Genomic DNA, 16056 nt, shown 5'->3' with positions numbered 1-16056 from the left:
GTTGTTTTCTGTTTTGGTTTTTTTTATAATAGCCCTAATGGGTGTGAAGTCATATCTCATCATGATTTTGCTTTGCATTTCCCTAATGATTAATAATGTTGAGCATCTTTTCATATACTTGTTGGCCATTTCTATATCTTCTTCAGAGAAATATCTATTCAAGTCCTTTGCCCATTTTTAAATCGGGTTGTTTTTTTGTTGAGTTGTAGGAGTTCTTCATATATCCTGGATATTAACCCCTTATCAGATATATGACTTGCAAATATTTTCTCTCATTCTGTGAGTTGACTTTTCTCTCTATTGATTGTGTCCTTTGATGCACAGAAGTTTTTAATTTTGATATAGTCCAATTTATCTGGATTTTTTTCTTTTGTTTTCTGTGCTTTTGATATATCTGAGAAATCATTGCCAAATCCAGTGTCATGAAGCTTCTTACATATGTTTCCTTTAAGAGTTTTATAGTTTTAGGTCTTACATTTAGGTCTTTGATACATTTTGAGTTAATTTTTGTATATGGTTTAAGATAAGGGTGCAACTTCATGCATAACATTTTTAATAGCTGTATAATATTCAGCAGTGTAGATGTATCATAATTTCATTGTTTTGCTGTTACAGACAATTTTACAATATACTTTTATGTTGGTGCTTCTATTTCTGTAGGATTGATTCCTAAAAGTAGGATTATTAAGGCAAATAAATAGTTTATCATCTCCTGTCACGGTAGCCAGGAAAGCTGAGATTCAAGCGTACACCTTTGTTAATAAATGCAGTAAACAGGGAGGTAAAAACTGCCTGAGACTTAGGCACTCTAAAAGCGTTTTCACCTGTATAGACGTGTGAGGAAGTTATTTGGAAATTAGGGAAAATGAAAAGAAGGACTGTTTTAAATCTGATGGTAGAACTTTTCTTCTCACTCCAGACTTGCTTTATTTAATTTGTGCCACTAAAAGAAGGTTGATTTTTTTTTTTAATTTAGAAATTCTATTGACCACTGCAGTTTTAGCCTAAGATCCAGTTCAAACAAATGCACAAAACTAAATTACACATTTTAAATCATTAAAGTAGTTGGATGAGGATCAAAATTCATATTGGTTTCATTTCACTTAAAGCACATTTCAAAGCAAACAGGCATTGAAAGTAAATATCCCTACTATATGGTAATTGCAATTTTCTGCAGAGATCATTGCGAGGCCCTCAGAGTCAATCGTCTGTCTCCTCCTAGTATGAAATAATGTGGAGGCCAAGGGCCTAGGAAGCCCCATGCTTGAAAGAAGGTCTCTCTTTAATCAGTCTCCTTCAAGCATTTTCTGTCCTTGTCTCAGAAACACCCATGGCCCTTTCTGAGGCTCTTCTTCCTCATGGGCATCTGGGGCATCAATGTTGCCCAGGATCCTTACTCCTTAAGAGAATAAAGCATCTGATAAACTATTTCCAACAAAATATTAGTGACTTAAATACATTAATTTCTTCCTCCTTTTTGACACAGATAATTCCAATTTTAACCCATGTGTCAGCATACCCAACCTCTAGCCCAATCCTGGATCCTTCCTTCCGAGATTTCTGTGCATTCCTATGGTTAACCCTCTCCCTCGTATCACTGATGTGTCTGAGTTTTTGTTCCCAAGAGTCAGAAGGTTGATATTTTTCCCTGATGGGTAAAAAAGAAAGGTGAGAGCTGGTTTGGCCTGGCTGTCTGGAGTGTGGGGGACTCATGTTGGTCTGTCGTCAAGTTCAGCAGCAGTGCTGACTAAAGAAATTGGCATGATGACGTTGTTGTGGTTGTCATACTGCCTTCTGTTGCCTTCACCCCCAGCCGGTCTGGTTGTAGATGCAGAGGTTCGTGGAGGGACATAAGGTGACCTCGCAGGGAACAGGGGCCCACAGAGTCCCTTCTTTTCCATAATTCTATGAGATGTCTCTTCTTAGGGATTTTAGTCTCAGAGAGTATAATTATTAATATCATAGGGGTGTTTTACATACATGATATCGTTCTTAATAGAGTTTGAGTTTAGATCTTTATAGAAAGTTTCGAGATCTGCCAATGAATATTAACCCCATTTTTATTTTTTAGACTTCCTAGGGATGAAAATGATTGGCGAGCTGCTGCGGATGTCGGGTGCCTTTTTCATGCGGCGCACGTTTGGTGGCAATAAACTCTACTGGGCTGTATTCTCTGAATATGTAAAAACTATGTTACGGGTAAATGCAAATACTTACCAAGTTCTTTCAAGCTATATTTTCTTTTCATTGAAGTTTGCTATAAGATCTTATTTAAATTCTTGACTTCTTAATGACCGCTTAGCTTTTTTTTTCCCTTCAAGGAATGTGCATAACCTCAGCAATCTGTTTACTCTGTGCAGCTCTCTTGTTTAAGTTTCACTGTAAGCAGTGTTTGTTCAGAGGGCTGGGGAGGGAGCTGGGGAAAAGGAATCAAAAGAAGCATGTATCACTTTGAGGATAGGCAATGGGTTTTGTGTTTTGTTTTGTTTGTTTGTGTTCTCTCTTTAAAGAATGGTTATGCTCCTGTTGAATTTTACCTCGAAGGGACAAGAAGCCGTTCTTCTAAGACATTGACTCCTAAATTTGGTAGGTCACCTACAGAGTGAAGTTAAAACACAAACCCAAAGGCTTTAGGTGTGGTGTCGTCGTAACTGCTAAGTAGAACTTGACACTTTTTTTTTGCAAGACACTTTCTTTTCTTTATAAGTGTAACTATTTAAGTTTAACTGTTTATATTTTGGGGCTTAGTATATAAAGTACACTTTTAGTATCTTCCTGTTTATATGCCTGTTTTTCCTACTCTTCAATATGTATGTAAAAACCATTTCTCCCTGTCTACAGGTCTTCTGAATATTGTGATGGAACCATTTTTTAAAAGAGAAGTTTTTGATACCTACCTTGTTCCAATTAGCATCAGTTATGATAAGATATTGGAAGAAACTCTTTATGTAAATGAGCTTCTGGGCATTCCTAAGCCAAAAGAATCTACATCAGTACGTAAAGGAGAGCTTGGAATTGAGAGGAAATGCTGGTTTAAACATAACTATTTTCTGAATTTACCCCTTTTTGTTTTCTTTTCCCCTGTTGTGATACTATTAGAGATTGTTGAAAGCCAGGAGGATTCTCTCTGAAAATTTTGGAAACATCCATGTATACTTTGGAGACCCTGTGTCACTTCGATCTCTGGCAGCTGGGAGGATGAGCCGAAGCCCATATAACTTGGTTCCAAGGTGCAAGGCCTGTGTTTTCATAACTGTCATAGAAACAATGGTGAAAATCTGAAAGTGTGAATTGTGATTCTTGAATTGACCACTTCTAGGACTGAAACTGGGTTATTTGAGATCGCACGTTGGGGAAGCAGAAAGCTTCAATTCAAGAAGAATTGTATGTTTGCCAAAAAACAATTAGCTGCAGAATATATACGTCAAATTTGCCAAGTCAGACAGTGCTCATTCTTCTCAGGGGAACCAGTACCCTACTAACTTAAGAGTGGGAAGAAATACGCCATTGTTAACAGTGCGTGTATGGGAATTGTTGAGCACTATTGGTAGGCCAGCCAAAATATGTACTAAGTATTATTTTTGAACCTAGAAAGAATTGTATAATAATAATGGATGAGAGTGAGTCCCTGTTCTCAAGAAGGTTATAGTTTTATGGGCAAGGAATATATTAGGTTCTTTCAGGATACAGGATATATTTGGGGTTTTCTTAGTTTAGAGAAATACATCTGGGGAGGTAAGGGAAATAGAAACCATCTGTCCAGCCCGGCCTCGCTAACTGCAACATCATTCGTAATTTATCTGTGGCGCCAATGGTCCCACAGCAGCTAGAGTGCCTCACTAGCAGCTTTGTTAGCTATCAGAAGCAGGTGTTAGCTTTTTGCTTTCTCTCTACAGATCTCAAATGGGGTTGGCCATTTATTATCTAGTACAGGGTACCCTCACTGGCTACACGTTTCACATTAAGCCACCTTATTATGTGGCTTGCTTTTAGGTCATATGCATAGCCCTGCTCCAACCAGCTCTGGTAGGTTCCCCATATCATCCAATTCAAAGTTTGGTGATCCATGCATGAAGAGTCTGTCAGGTGAGGGTCGTGGTGGTACTTGGCAGATGCCCTGAAGCTTCTCAGAAGGGCATTGTAGCAGTCAGGCAAACCTTACGGCCTATCCAGGGCAGACGTGAGCAGTTATCATATAACCTGATAAGTATGTTCTACAAGAGGTTCAAAGTACTGTGGATTTTGAGAAGACAGGATAGTTCATTCTGCTGGGGGAGGAATCGGTTTTCATAGAAGTGATATATTCTATTTATAAAGCAACAAAAAGTTTTTGCTTGGAACCAGGAATAATGGGACCCTGTTCCCTTGAGTATATTTTTATCACCTCTCCAGAGCATACCCTAGAGGTGTATGGACAGGTTACACTACAGTAAAGCAAAGGTATACTTCTTGCAGTGTGACCTGGGAGAATTTGGTTGGCAGAAAGTATGAGAAGCCTTCTAAAGGGTCTGTCTTCTCCCATTCCCCTCTCCGTTCACATTTGTCTAGGTAGCAGAAATGTAATTTGTTGTTCTGTACTCTTCCTTTTAGATATATTCCTCAGAAGCAATCAGAGGACATGCATGCCTTTGTCGTCGAAGTTGCCTACAAAATGCAGCTTCTGCAAATTCAAAACTTGGTTCTGAGCCCGTGGGCCCTAACAGTTGCTGTTCTGCTTCAGAACCAGCCATCCATGGACTTTGACGCTCTGGTGGAAAAGACTTTATGGCTGAAAGGCTTAACCCAGGCTTTCGGGGGGTTTCTCACTTGGCCTGGTATGTATGTGGGACATATGTGATGAGAATGCATGCTTTTTTTACTTCTTAATTTGAAAAAGTTATGGCCTAGAAATGAAAAACCTGTATAGGACTTTGAGAAAAGCATTGCTCAGAGAGAGAACAAAAACCTAATCTGATTTTATCACTATAGGACACTGAACACAGCGTGTTGATTATTTGAGAATAATGATTCACATGTCATTTCTCCCTACGAGACTCTGAATGTCTTGAGGACTAGAATACCATCTCCTTGGCACCTAGGAGAGTGGAGAATCAGTAATGAATCTTCTTGTACTCCACATGTCCTTCCCTCTACACCACCTCTTTTTAAACCTCATTATATTTGCAACCCATTTGCCTCACTGGATTGTAAGGATTAAAGGGCTGGTCACATAGAACTTTATACAATTCTCTGATAATAACAACTTGGTAAAACTTCATTGGAGTTGTGAATACTACAGTGGGAGTTTGGGATGTGTATGACAATAGTTAGCTCAAGTTGTTTTCAATCTCTGATTTAAAATGGTAGAGACTACAGTTGGAAACGCAATCCTTTTAAGATCAGGTAATTATTTATAGTCAGGTACCTACTGTACTCATTACACCTATATTGAGTACCTAGTTGGTGCTAGATAACACCAGGGATGCCAAAATGAACAAGATGCAGCCCCTGTTCTGGAGGTTCTTCTGTTTTGTAGAGGGCAGGGGTGAGTCTTTACTAGTTATGTGTAAACTAGTAAGGAGGGTTCCGTGAAATAAAGACAGAGCTATGGACAAATTGCAGAGGGTCACTGAGAATACTGTGCAGGCGAGGGCCCACACTCAGGGAAGATTTCATAGAAGTGATGTTTGAACCTATCTTGATGGAAAAGTAGGAGCTCTTCAGGAAGATGAGCAGGAGAGGATATTGCTAACATAGGGATTAGGAAATGGGAAATGGCGTGACACCACCGGGTATTCCCTTAACCTGCAAGTGGTTTGGTAATGTTAGAATGTTGGCTATGAATAAGGCAGTGAGGGAAGTGAAGGACATGGATGGCAGCTAGGTCATATAGGTCTGCATACCTGAGGATCTGGACTGGAATCTGTAGGTTATGGGAAGCAGTTGTATGTCATATATATTCAGTTCCTTTTTTTCTTTTTTACTCAGATTATCCCATATTCCTAAGCATTCTCATATCTAGAGCTTTTTATTATATATATATATATTATTATATCATATTATGCATATAGATATAAAATATGATCGTATACTATATCATTACCTTGAGCAAGCTGAGACAAGGCAGATTAGTCCAGAACAAATGTGATCAAGTCCAGAAGGAAAACTACACCTCTTACTTGTCCCTTCCATGAAGCGTTAGCAGAACTTGTTGCCCAGCTTGAGCAGTGTGCCTGCTTACATATCTCTGTCAGCCACCTCTTGGCCCAGGTTAACAGTAAAATGATTTCCCTTACCAAAAATATTTTTGAAATATCACCATCTCTTCACTATGCTTCTGGAATTCTAACTCTTTGGCTATCTCCAGGCCAGTGTAGTGTCAGGTGATGAGTTACTAGGAACTGTTATGGGTCCACTCTTTAGTTATCTTTGATGTATGAAAACCAGAAAACTTCTCAGCATCCCTCTGTGCTCAGGGAGGCCTCTTTGGTTCACCTGCAAAGTTGCAAAGTGTTATTCTTGCCATCTTGGAATTGGTCTAAGCGAGGGGGTGTGTGTGTGGGTGTGGGTGTGGGTGTGGGTGTGGTGTGGTGTGTGTTAAGCATGTTTTAATATACTTATACCCTGATCATGGGCCTTCTTATCTTAATATTATTAAATTCATATATGTGATTTTCTTGTCATCTAGCTTGCTATTACAAAACTTTGGATACCCTAGTTCTGAGGAAGTGTTGGTTTTCAGAGTGTGAATTGAGTGCATTTCAGAATGGCTGCCAAATTTGGGGTAGATAAGAAGGTATGTTACATGTCCTTAGAGAGATTTGATTTTTGAAATAGTACTTTTAAAATATCCTTCACATATTGTATCATTACCTCAATTGGTAGAACCTAAAACCAGTACCTGGCACTTGAAAATAAATATATCAGGTCACTAGCATTGATGCATACTAGGCCTAAGACTCCCAGCAGTGACCCATCCCGTTTCTTTGCCATTTGCCTGAATGAATTGTCTTTGTGTGTAGATAATGAACCTGCTGAGGAAGTTATCCATTCCAGCATTCTTCTGCATTCCAACATCGCCAGCCTCGTCAAGGACAAGGTGGTTCTGAAATTGGAGTCCGGGGACTCAGAAGTGGTCGATGGACTTATTTTCCAGCACATCACTCTCCTCCTGTGCTCAACTTATAAGAACCAGTTGCTCAACGTTTTTGTTCGTCCCTCCTTAGTAGCTGTGGCATTGCAGATGACACCTGGGTTCAGGAAAGGTAACTTTCGGGAATGTGGTCTTGCATTTTGGAAGAGACTGGGCCATTCAGTTCCATGTAGGGAACAACGTTCAAAGTCTTATAATACTCAGCCACATGTGTGCAGCCCACACCCCAGCAAGGAATGGGGCCTGAACACTCAGAGGAAGTTAGGTTTTTTCCCTAAATATGTGGCCATCTGCTTAGGATTTGGGAATTGAAAGGGACCTAAGAAATTATCTAACCTAAACCTCTCCTTTTATAAATAAGGAAAATTAGACCTAGAAAGTTACATAATCACGTAAGGAAGGATCTGGGACTAGAGTACAGTTCTCCAGTTCCTGGCCTGATGTTCTTTTTCTGCCGTAACAGTTTTCTCATTCGCAGAAGCAGACGGGGTGACTAAACAATCCAGCAGTATATGAGTGCTTGCTAGATGCACAGTAGCATTCTAGTTGCAATGAGGAGTGTAAAAACAAGTAAAACACAGTTTTTGTTCACAGGAGCGTGTAGTCAAGGCCAGGAGTTTCTACCCAGACTACATATTAGAATCACTGGAGGGTGCGCCCCACTCCCAAATGTTCTGATTCAATTGGTCTGGAGAATGGACCAGACATTGGTGTTTTTGTTTTTGTTTTTCAAAGGTCCTTAGGTAATTCTAAGGAAAAGTCCGAGTTGAGGAGCACTGGGCTCAGCCACAGACCTTTAGCCTTGGAAGGAAACTCAGAGGTCCTGTGTCCATGCCCTCGTTTTGAGGATGAGGAAACGGGCCCAGAGAGGTCAGGTGATGTAGTTCAGGACACAGAAAATTCAAATCTTGACCTTAGTTCTATCTGAGGTTTCTTAACATTGGAATTTATCCACAACTAAGGGGCACGTGCAGGGTCTTCTAGAATGTTATGAACACTCTGAAATTGGAGGCAACATTTCGTATCTGTATGTATGTATATTTTTCTAATGAGAAAGTTGATAGCATATATCAGAAAGATGAACCCTCTGTAGTTGTATTCTCCAGACCTATGTGTCTGGAGAATAAGACAGCATTTTCTGTTATTGTGTGGTGGTGTATTCTAGTGCTAGAGATATAGTAAAGACATCAGGAAATATGAATATAGAAGGGAATGAAGAAATCTGTTCCTTTTCTTCTCTACTAGGGAACCATGGCTAAGGGACAGTGACGTACCCTGAATTCTAAGGAATGTGGCATCTTGCTCATTACCAGACTGACTGGTTAGAGGCCTGGTTGTAATTTATCAGCCATTAACACTATCCTAGACTGTAGTTTGCTCTGTAGGTAAAATTTGGATTGGTTATAGCTTCCTTTGGGGACCTTAATTCTTGTCTGTGGTATATTAATATGTCTTTGAAATACTGCATTTTGGAGTGTCACGGACTTCTTAATACTCTCTGAAAAGCAATTTAAAAAGCAATTTTGTAATTTTATGTAATAACTTTATTTCCAGAGGATGTCTACAGTTGCTTTCGCTTCCTACTTAATGTTTTTTCAGATGAGTTCATCTTCCTTCCAGGAAACGCACTAAAGGTAAATCCTTACAACCAAAGAGCAAGTGTGTTTGCAGTGTGAGTTCTGGAAATGTTAGGCTTGGATTCACAGATGTGTCTCCCTTTCTTCAAGGCTATGTGCAGCAGAATTAAAGAGAAACTTGGACACTCACAGTTCAGCGAACTCTATTTTGATTCCTGCTAAAGTTTAATCAATAATTTAGGGATTATTTGGTGAGAGGAGAGTCATTCTTTGAACCATTAGTGCAGCTACTATAAATAAACCAACTCTATTTTGTTAAAAATTTAGCAACCAGCACACATTTTCCTGTTAACAACTTGTTGAAATGAGTCAGGCCTTTTGCTTTGAGATTAGAGAGCGATGGTCTTACCTGGTGTAGACAGCTGTGAAGGATCAGGCTCCCAGAGCTGGACTGCTGGTTTGCTGGAGTGGAGTCTGGCGGTGGGGGTGGTGCAGGATAGACAGAAAGTGGGTTAGATTTCTGTATGCTGTGCTAAGGAGCACAGGTTTCATTCAGCAGAGGATGAAGGAAGCAGTTTTTGAGCATAAGCCTAATTCTAAGTATTTTTAGGACTTGTTGTATGCACTTCCTATTTAAATTTATGGAGTGTGGCTGTGCAAAGTGAAAGAAAATCCATCACCCAAGTCATGATGTCTAAGGCTCACACATTTTTTGTTTGTTTGCTGTGTTTGAGGTTTAACATTTTGAGTGTTAGAACAAGTGCTCTCTGGCTAGTGTCTAACAACCAGAACTGTTTGGAAAGGGTGGTGGAATTAGCTGGTGTTCTCTTGTTCTGAGGGCACATGGCTGCATATCCTGAGACCAGCAGTGTACTCGTTAACCTAAATTAGTGGGTGCATTCTGTCTCCTCCCCTCCCCTTCCAGGACTTTGAAGAAGGCTGTTTCTTACTTTGTAAAAGTGAGACCATACAAATGACGACAAGGGACATCCTAGTTACAAAGAAAGGAAATACTGTGTTAGAATTTTTAATAGGACTCTTTAAGCCTTTTGTGGACTGTTATCAGGTATGTAAATCTTTTGCAAATTCTCCTTCATCCTCTCATATCAAATATAACTAAGACTTTCCCACCTTGTATTTATTTCTGGTCTGAAGGGCAAGTATCTTCCCCAGGTGGATAGAACTAGAGAGATTGATTAATAGGATGAATGCTTTCACCTCTCAGGTGAGACTTTGCTTCTTGCATACAGGAGGTTTGTTCTATTACAGACCCAAGAGGATAACAGCTTTATGATGCCACAAGCACAGTATTCCTGTAACAATTATACCCAAGCATTGTCATACTGTATCTTACATCTTTTGTTCATAGCATGTAGCAAGGTGTTTGATACATACTAGGCAGTCAATAAATGCAAGATCTGAAGGATACATAAAGTCAGTTATTTATATTACTAAGTGCTAATGCTGGAAGGGAAAGAAAAAGTTCAAGTGCAAGTATCTGAGAGTTTGTCAGAGCTCTAAGGAGTGGTTAAAGACAGGGGATGGTATATACGCCCACCAGGAGTTGTGCAAGGGTTCAGAGGGAGACAGGGAGTTTGAGATAAAATCCTTCAGAGGGGCTCCGTACTTATTTGGGAGAAGAGGACTCAGTGGCTCTCAGCTCTGTGCGCTGGTGAGGTACCCAGGACCGCCTTTCTGGCAGAGTAGTGCTGTGGTCAATGAAATAACCCATCAGCCTCCTTGCACAAAGTCTAGCACTTGGTAGCTGTTTTATAAATGCTCCTTCTACCTTTAAACACCTCTCTATGGTAGAAATCATCAAGTGTTTTAGGACCTAGCATGTTATTAGCTGTTTTTAGAAGAAAAACAAAGTTACAGGGGCTGGCCCTGTGGCGTAGCGGTTAAGTGCTCGCACTCCACTGCTGGCGGCCCGGGTTCGGATCCTGGGTACGCACCACTTGTCAGGCCATGCTGTGGCGGTGTCCCACATAAAGTGGAGGAAGATGGGCACAGATGTTAGCTCACGGCCAGTCTTCCTCAGCAAAAAGAGGAAGATTGGCATGTATGTTAGCTCAGGGCTGAGCTTTCTCACAAAAAAAAAAAAACCAAAGTTAAAAAAAATCTGGCACCTCTCTCCCTAAGCAGCATAGGCTATATTAAGCTGATAGTAAATTTACTTAACCTGCAACCCATTAAAGTGAGAAATTATATTTTAATAAATGTCAATATTATTTCAAACTCTTTTTTTTTCTAATTGTAAACACTGATACAAGCTCAAGAGAGACCTCCTAAAAATTCTGCAGCTTTTCTGTGCTCAAACTTTGGAGGGTCTTTATTCTGCTCTAATATAATATATCATTCTGTTAAGAGGGCAATGTAAAATTATTTACTGTTGTATTATCTGCTCTTTTTCTCTTTCTGTTCCTCTCATCCTCCCTGTTAAAATCAGATAATTTGCAAATACCTCTTGAATGAAAAAGAAGACTACTTCACTGAGAAACAGTACTTGGCTGGTGTTAGAAAATTCGCAAGTCAACTTCTCGATCAAGGTTAGTCACACTTCTGTAGGTGGTGATTTCTTTTAGTTGAGAATAAAAAGTGGTCCACTAACTCTTCCTCCCCCTCTGTTTTAGGTGCCTCGCAGTGTTATGATGTGTTATCTTCTGATGTACAGAAAAATGCATTAGCAGCTTTTGTGAGGCTAGGGGTGGTAGAGAAGAAGAAGGAGTAAGTACTATGCCCACTCCCCTGGGTGCAGCGGGACAGTGATGACTAGTAACAGTTGATCCAGAGAGAGATGGAGAAATGTGTGATCTAGTGAACATGATGTGCTTCACTCATCCATCTCCAGATAGTTAAGTCACTATGAGTTACCATGCACATTTTATATGGTTATGAATAAAAAAGATATTGAAGCAAAGAAAGAAAGTGCTTTAGGCTAGCATTTTGGCTTTGACCTAATATTGAAATTTATAGATTAATTATAAGAAGGATTTTTTGGGAGTATAGTGTAGTGTGTGTGTATACACTTACATATATGCACATACAGATGGGTATGTGTACTTAGACAGATGTTTACTCTTCTGAGTGAATGAGTTTAAGAGTGATAAAGTGTAGTGGGTAAACTCTCCCAGTATGTCTCTTATGTGGTCGAAACAATGAAGCATGAATCCAGGAAGTAGGACAGGAGCAAGAGGCCTTTTTAATTATTTAAGACTGGCTTTGGGCCAGCCCCGTGGCGTAGCGGTTAAGTGCGTGCGCTCTGCTGCTGGTGGCCTGGGGTTCAGATCCCGGTCGCCCAGCGAGGCACCACTTGTCAGGCCATGCTGTGGCGGTGTCCCATATAAAGGAGAGGAAGATAGGCACAGATGTTAGCCCAGGGCCAGTCTTCCTCAGCAAAAAGAGGAAGGATTGGCATGGATGTTAGCTAAGGGCTGATCTTCCTCAAAAAAAAAAAAAAAAAAGGGGCCGGCCCCGTGGCTTAGTGGTTAAGTGTGCGCGCTCCGCTGCTGGCGGCCCAGGTTCGGATCCCGGGCGCGCACCGACGCACCGCTTCTCCGGCCATGCTGAGGCTGCGTCCCACATACAGCAACTAGAAGGATGTGCAGCTATGACATACAACTATCTACTGGGGCTTTGGGGGAAAAAATAAATAAATAAAAGTTAAAAAAAAAAAAAAAAGACTGGCTTTGAGAAAAACTATTTAAAAGTAGTCTTACTATATAAATAATGAAGATTGTGTTTTCCCCCTAGTTTATGCAATAAGAAAGCTTGCTTACTTTTTCTTCTAGAAATAGTGACTTTATATTTAATGTGAATGAACCTGCCACAGGAAAATTAGAAGAAATGCTTGGTAAGTACCGTTTAATAAAATATGATGGATTTTCACATTGTGTTTATCATCAAATAGTAAAACAAGAAAGTATACTATGGCACCAAATGCTTTATTAAAATGAACAGCAATAGAGTTTTAATATAAACAGAACTATTTATATTATCTAGAATTTTCTTGAGGAAAATGAGAAAATGCAAAGAAAATTAACAGAGAAAACACAACAAGCATAAAAAAGGCAGTCTTATACAACATAAAAATTATCAGCTCCTAAATCAGGGTCCGAGATCTAGACCCTTCACATCTAGGCCTGGTGGACATGGAGAAAATACCTCTCATTGTAGTGCATGGATTCATTCTCTCCCTCTCCACTCTTGGATCTCTTCTTTCCTAGGTAAGCGGTTGGGGTCAGTGTCCACATCAGAGAGACTTTCTGAACTCAGAATTGAGGGCTGATAGCACATCCTTGGGAGAATAATCCGACCCTTATTCTTCTCCAGATCCTGTCAGCTTATATAGTCCAACCCAAAAAGGCAGGGGCATTTGTTTATGGTATACAGTAAGAGTCAAGAGTGTTGATATAAACAAAGAGATATAAAAAGTCAGAGGAGGTAGTGAACACTTCTCATAGGAATGATGGGGTAATCTTAGAAGGGGAAGGTATTAGCGTTTGAAAAAAATAATCTGCTAATTATATGGAATAAGTGCTAAATCATTGAGTGGATATTCTTACAAGTAGTGTTTTTGTACCTAATCCTAATTTAGTACATTTGTCAAACTTGTATGGAAGAGCTTTAGATAGATGTCTGCTGGGATTTGGGGAAAACCTGGATGGGGCATATGGTTAAAGGAGAATGGTTGAAGAAAAAGGGTAGAAGGGCAAAGGACTAGTTGACATAGATAAGGAAGGTGAAAATACTAGTTTCTTCTTGAAGAAAATATGTAGGTTGAAATCCCAGACTTCTATTTATATTGTGTCTGAAATCTCAGGATATGTAACCTTGAAACTAATTTTGAGTTTGGTAAGGGGGCATATAGCTAAAACAAACACAAACACCTTCATTCGGTGAGGATGATAATGTGGGTGTGAACATACTAGAACATACTAGACTTGAAGTTCAGAAAACACGACTGGGTTCAAATCCTGGCTCTGCCTCTGGCTGGGGTGTGCTGGCCATGCCCATTACTTCTTTGAGACGCTGCTGCTTCTCCTGCAGAGGGGGCTCGTGTCTCCACTGGTGCTTTGCCAGCCTGTAAAAAGTGTCAGGTGTTGCTCTTTTGCCAGTGGCTTAAACAGTTGTACAAGGAAGGGCAAACTCAACATCATTTCATGAGCTGTCTCTCTTTTTTTGTCTTAGGTTGTAAGACACCAGTAGGAAAACCAGCGACTGCAAAACTTTAATAATTGCCAAAGAGTTATGGAAAATTTGAGCATAGAATTACTGTCATTCAAGGACTCTTATTACAACAAACAGGGAAGTAAAGAAAGAGACCCATCTTCTCGTACTTCTTGAGACTTTGAGAACAGTGGGCTCAGTAGAGAGGAAGAGATGATCAGTGTAAGTAATCAGTGTCATCTTCTCCACCACAATAGTTAAAAAGGCATTTGTATCCAGCTCTGTGTGTGTTTTAAAATAAAACAGTCTTTTGGAAACATGTTTGGAAAAACAAAGCCCAGCTCCTATTTCACTAATGCTCTTTGACTTATTACATGTATTAAACTTTTCCGTTGATTTCTGAATTAAAGTGTGACATCAACACTAAAGATTGTGGCTATCAGAAGAAAACTGCTGGAAAGGGCATATCTTGCATTTCTCGTGGCTTTCTTTAATTGAAGTTGCCTCAAACGAGTACAAGTTTGACAGAGATGTATAATAAATAAGCTAGTTTATATTAAATTTTGCCACCCAAAGGCCTTAATCAATGAAACTGAATTAGAGAAAGTGCTTGCAACGAGGAGAAGTTGTGTGATGTGTCATAGGCTGAAGAATTCAAAGGAAGAAAAGTTTGAGATAAGATGGGTGAACACCAAAAGCCTTGATGGCTAACCACCTCTGGAAGTGACATTTAAGCTGAGAATTAGGATAAGCAGGAGCCACCCTCAAAGTATGGAGTTGGGGTGACGGAGGAGGGGACAGAGGGGTGGAGTCTACATTCAGAATAATGGTCAGTGTGTCCTGGGGTTGGGTCTAGAGGACCTGAAAGACCAACATGGCTGAAACGAGTCATGGATGCTGACATTAACAGGAAAGGCAGATGTATTAGTCTGCTTGGGCTGCCATGATGAAATACACAGAGTGGGTGGCTTAAACAGCAGAAATTTGTTTCCTCACAGTTCTGGAGGCCACAGGTCCAAGATCAAGGTACCAACGAGGTAGATTTCATTCTGAGGCCTGTTTCCTGGGCTTGTAGGAGGCCAGCATCTCACTGTGCGCTGACATGACCTCTTCTTTGTGCACATAGAGAGAGAGCAAGCTCTCTGGTGTCTCTTCTTATAAGGGCACTAATGCCGTCAGACCAAGGCCCCACCCTCCTTACCCCATCTAGCCCTAATTACTTCCCAAAGGCTTTCCAGATACAATCACATTGGGGGTTAGGGCTTCAACATCTGAATATGTGGGCCACAATTCAGTCCATAGCAACAGGCATCAACATATACAGTGGCTTATGGGCCGGCCCGGTGGCGCAAGCGGTTAAGTGCGCACACTCCACTGCCGCGGCCCAGGGTTCGCCAGTTCGGATCCCGGGCGCGCACCGACGCGCTGCTTTGCAAGCCATGCTGTGGCAGCGTCCCATATAAAGTGGAGGAGGATGGGCACGGATGTTAGCCCAGGGCCAGTCTTCCTCAGCAAAAAAAGAGGAGGATTGGCAGATGTTAGCACAGGGCTGATCTCCTCACAAAAATAATAAATAAATAAAGTCTTAAAAAAAAAAAAACATATACAGTGGCTTAGAGACTCTTGTAAAACACTTGAATTGCAATGTATATGCCATGGGAAATGTTGAAAAGTTTCTCAACATGTGGTTCTAGGACGACCTGTATTCAAATTCCTGCAATGTGCAGTTGTTCCCCAGAGGCCAGGCTGTTTCTGCTGCACATTCAAATTGGAGAGCCATTGCACTAGTCCATGCATTGGTGGCAGAGGGGTCTCTCCATGGCTCTGCTTGTTTGGGAAGCCAGAGAGCATTCACGTGTGTTGAGACTGACTAAAATTTGAGGAGTCTCAATTGAACAGTGTTCTTGGCTGAGGATTTTATGGCATGCTAGCTAAACAAGGACACTGAGCTGCTGCCCTCCAGGGAAAGACAGGGTGTGAATCCAGAGCAATTGGGAGACTGGGACCCTGGCCAATTCTTGCTGAGTAGATGTGCCTTAGAAAGAATCCCCATATACCCAATTTGGTTATTTGTTTTTCTTTTCCATGGCACTCATGCTGTGCATATGAATGTTGAAGACTGAGTAAGATGACTTTTATTTACTTTTAGACCTGTTCGTTATACATTTCAGGTTTGGG

The 16056-nt window shown here is 40.6% G+C and overlaps 1 protein-coding gene across 2 annotated transcripts in view; it reads left to right on the top strand.

Moving 5' to 3' along the window:
- GNPAT (glyceronephosphate O-acyltransferase) overlaps positions 1–14391 on the top strand; it is a 30862-nt gene extending 16471 nt beyond the window's left edge. For both annotated transcript variants that reach the window (XM_058543028.1, XM_058543029.1), the window contains 12 exons: positions 2072–2199; positions 2511–2586; positions 2842–2993; positions 3100–3230; positions 4591–4814; positions 7002–7244; positions 8687–8766; positions 9635–9775; positions 11159–11258; positions 11343–11436; positions 12501–12562; positions 13900–14391. In XM_058543028.1, the coding sequence (XP_058399011.1) occupies positions 2072–2199; positions 2511–2586; positions 2842–2993; positions 3100–3230; positions 4591–4814; positions 7002–7244; positions 8687–8766; positions 9635–9775; positions 11159–11258; positions 11343–11436; positions 12501–12562; positions 13900–13943 (1475 nt within the window). In that variant the 3' untranslated portion in view covers positions 13944–14391. The remainder of the gene's footprint in view (positions 1–2071; positions 2200–2510; positions 2587–2841; positions 2994–3099; positions 3231–4590; positions 4815–7001; positions 7245–8686; positions 8767–9634; positions 9776–11158; positions 11259–11342; positions 11437–12500; positions 12563–13899) is intronic.
- Positions 14392–16056: the final 1665 nt, after the last annotated feature.

Source organism: Diceros bicornis, chromosome 6 (genome assembly GCF_020826845.1).
Source record: "Diceros bicornis minor isolate mBicDic1 chromosome 6, mDicBic1.mat.cur, whole genome shotgun sequence".
NCBI lineage: Eukaryota > Metazoa > Chordata > Mammalia > Perissodactyla > Rhinocerotidae > Diceros > Diceros bicornis.
This window is presented reverse-complemented; position numbering and strand designations above follow the sequence as displayed.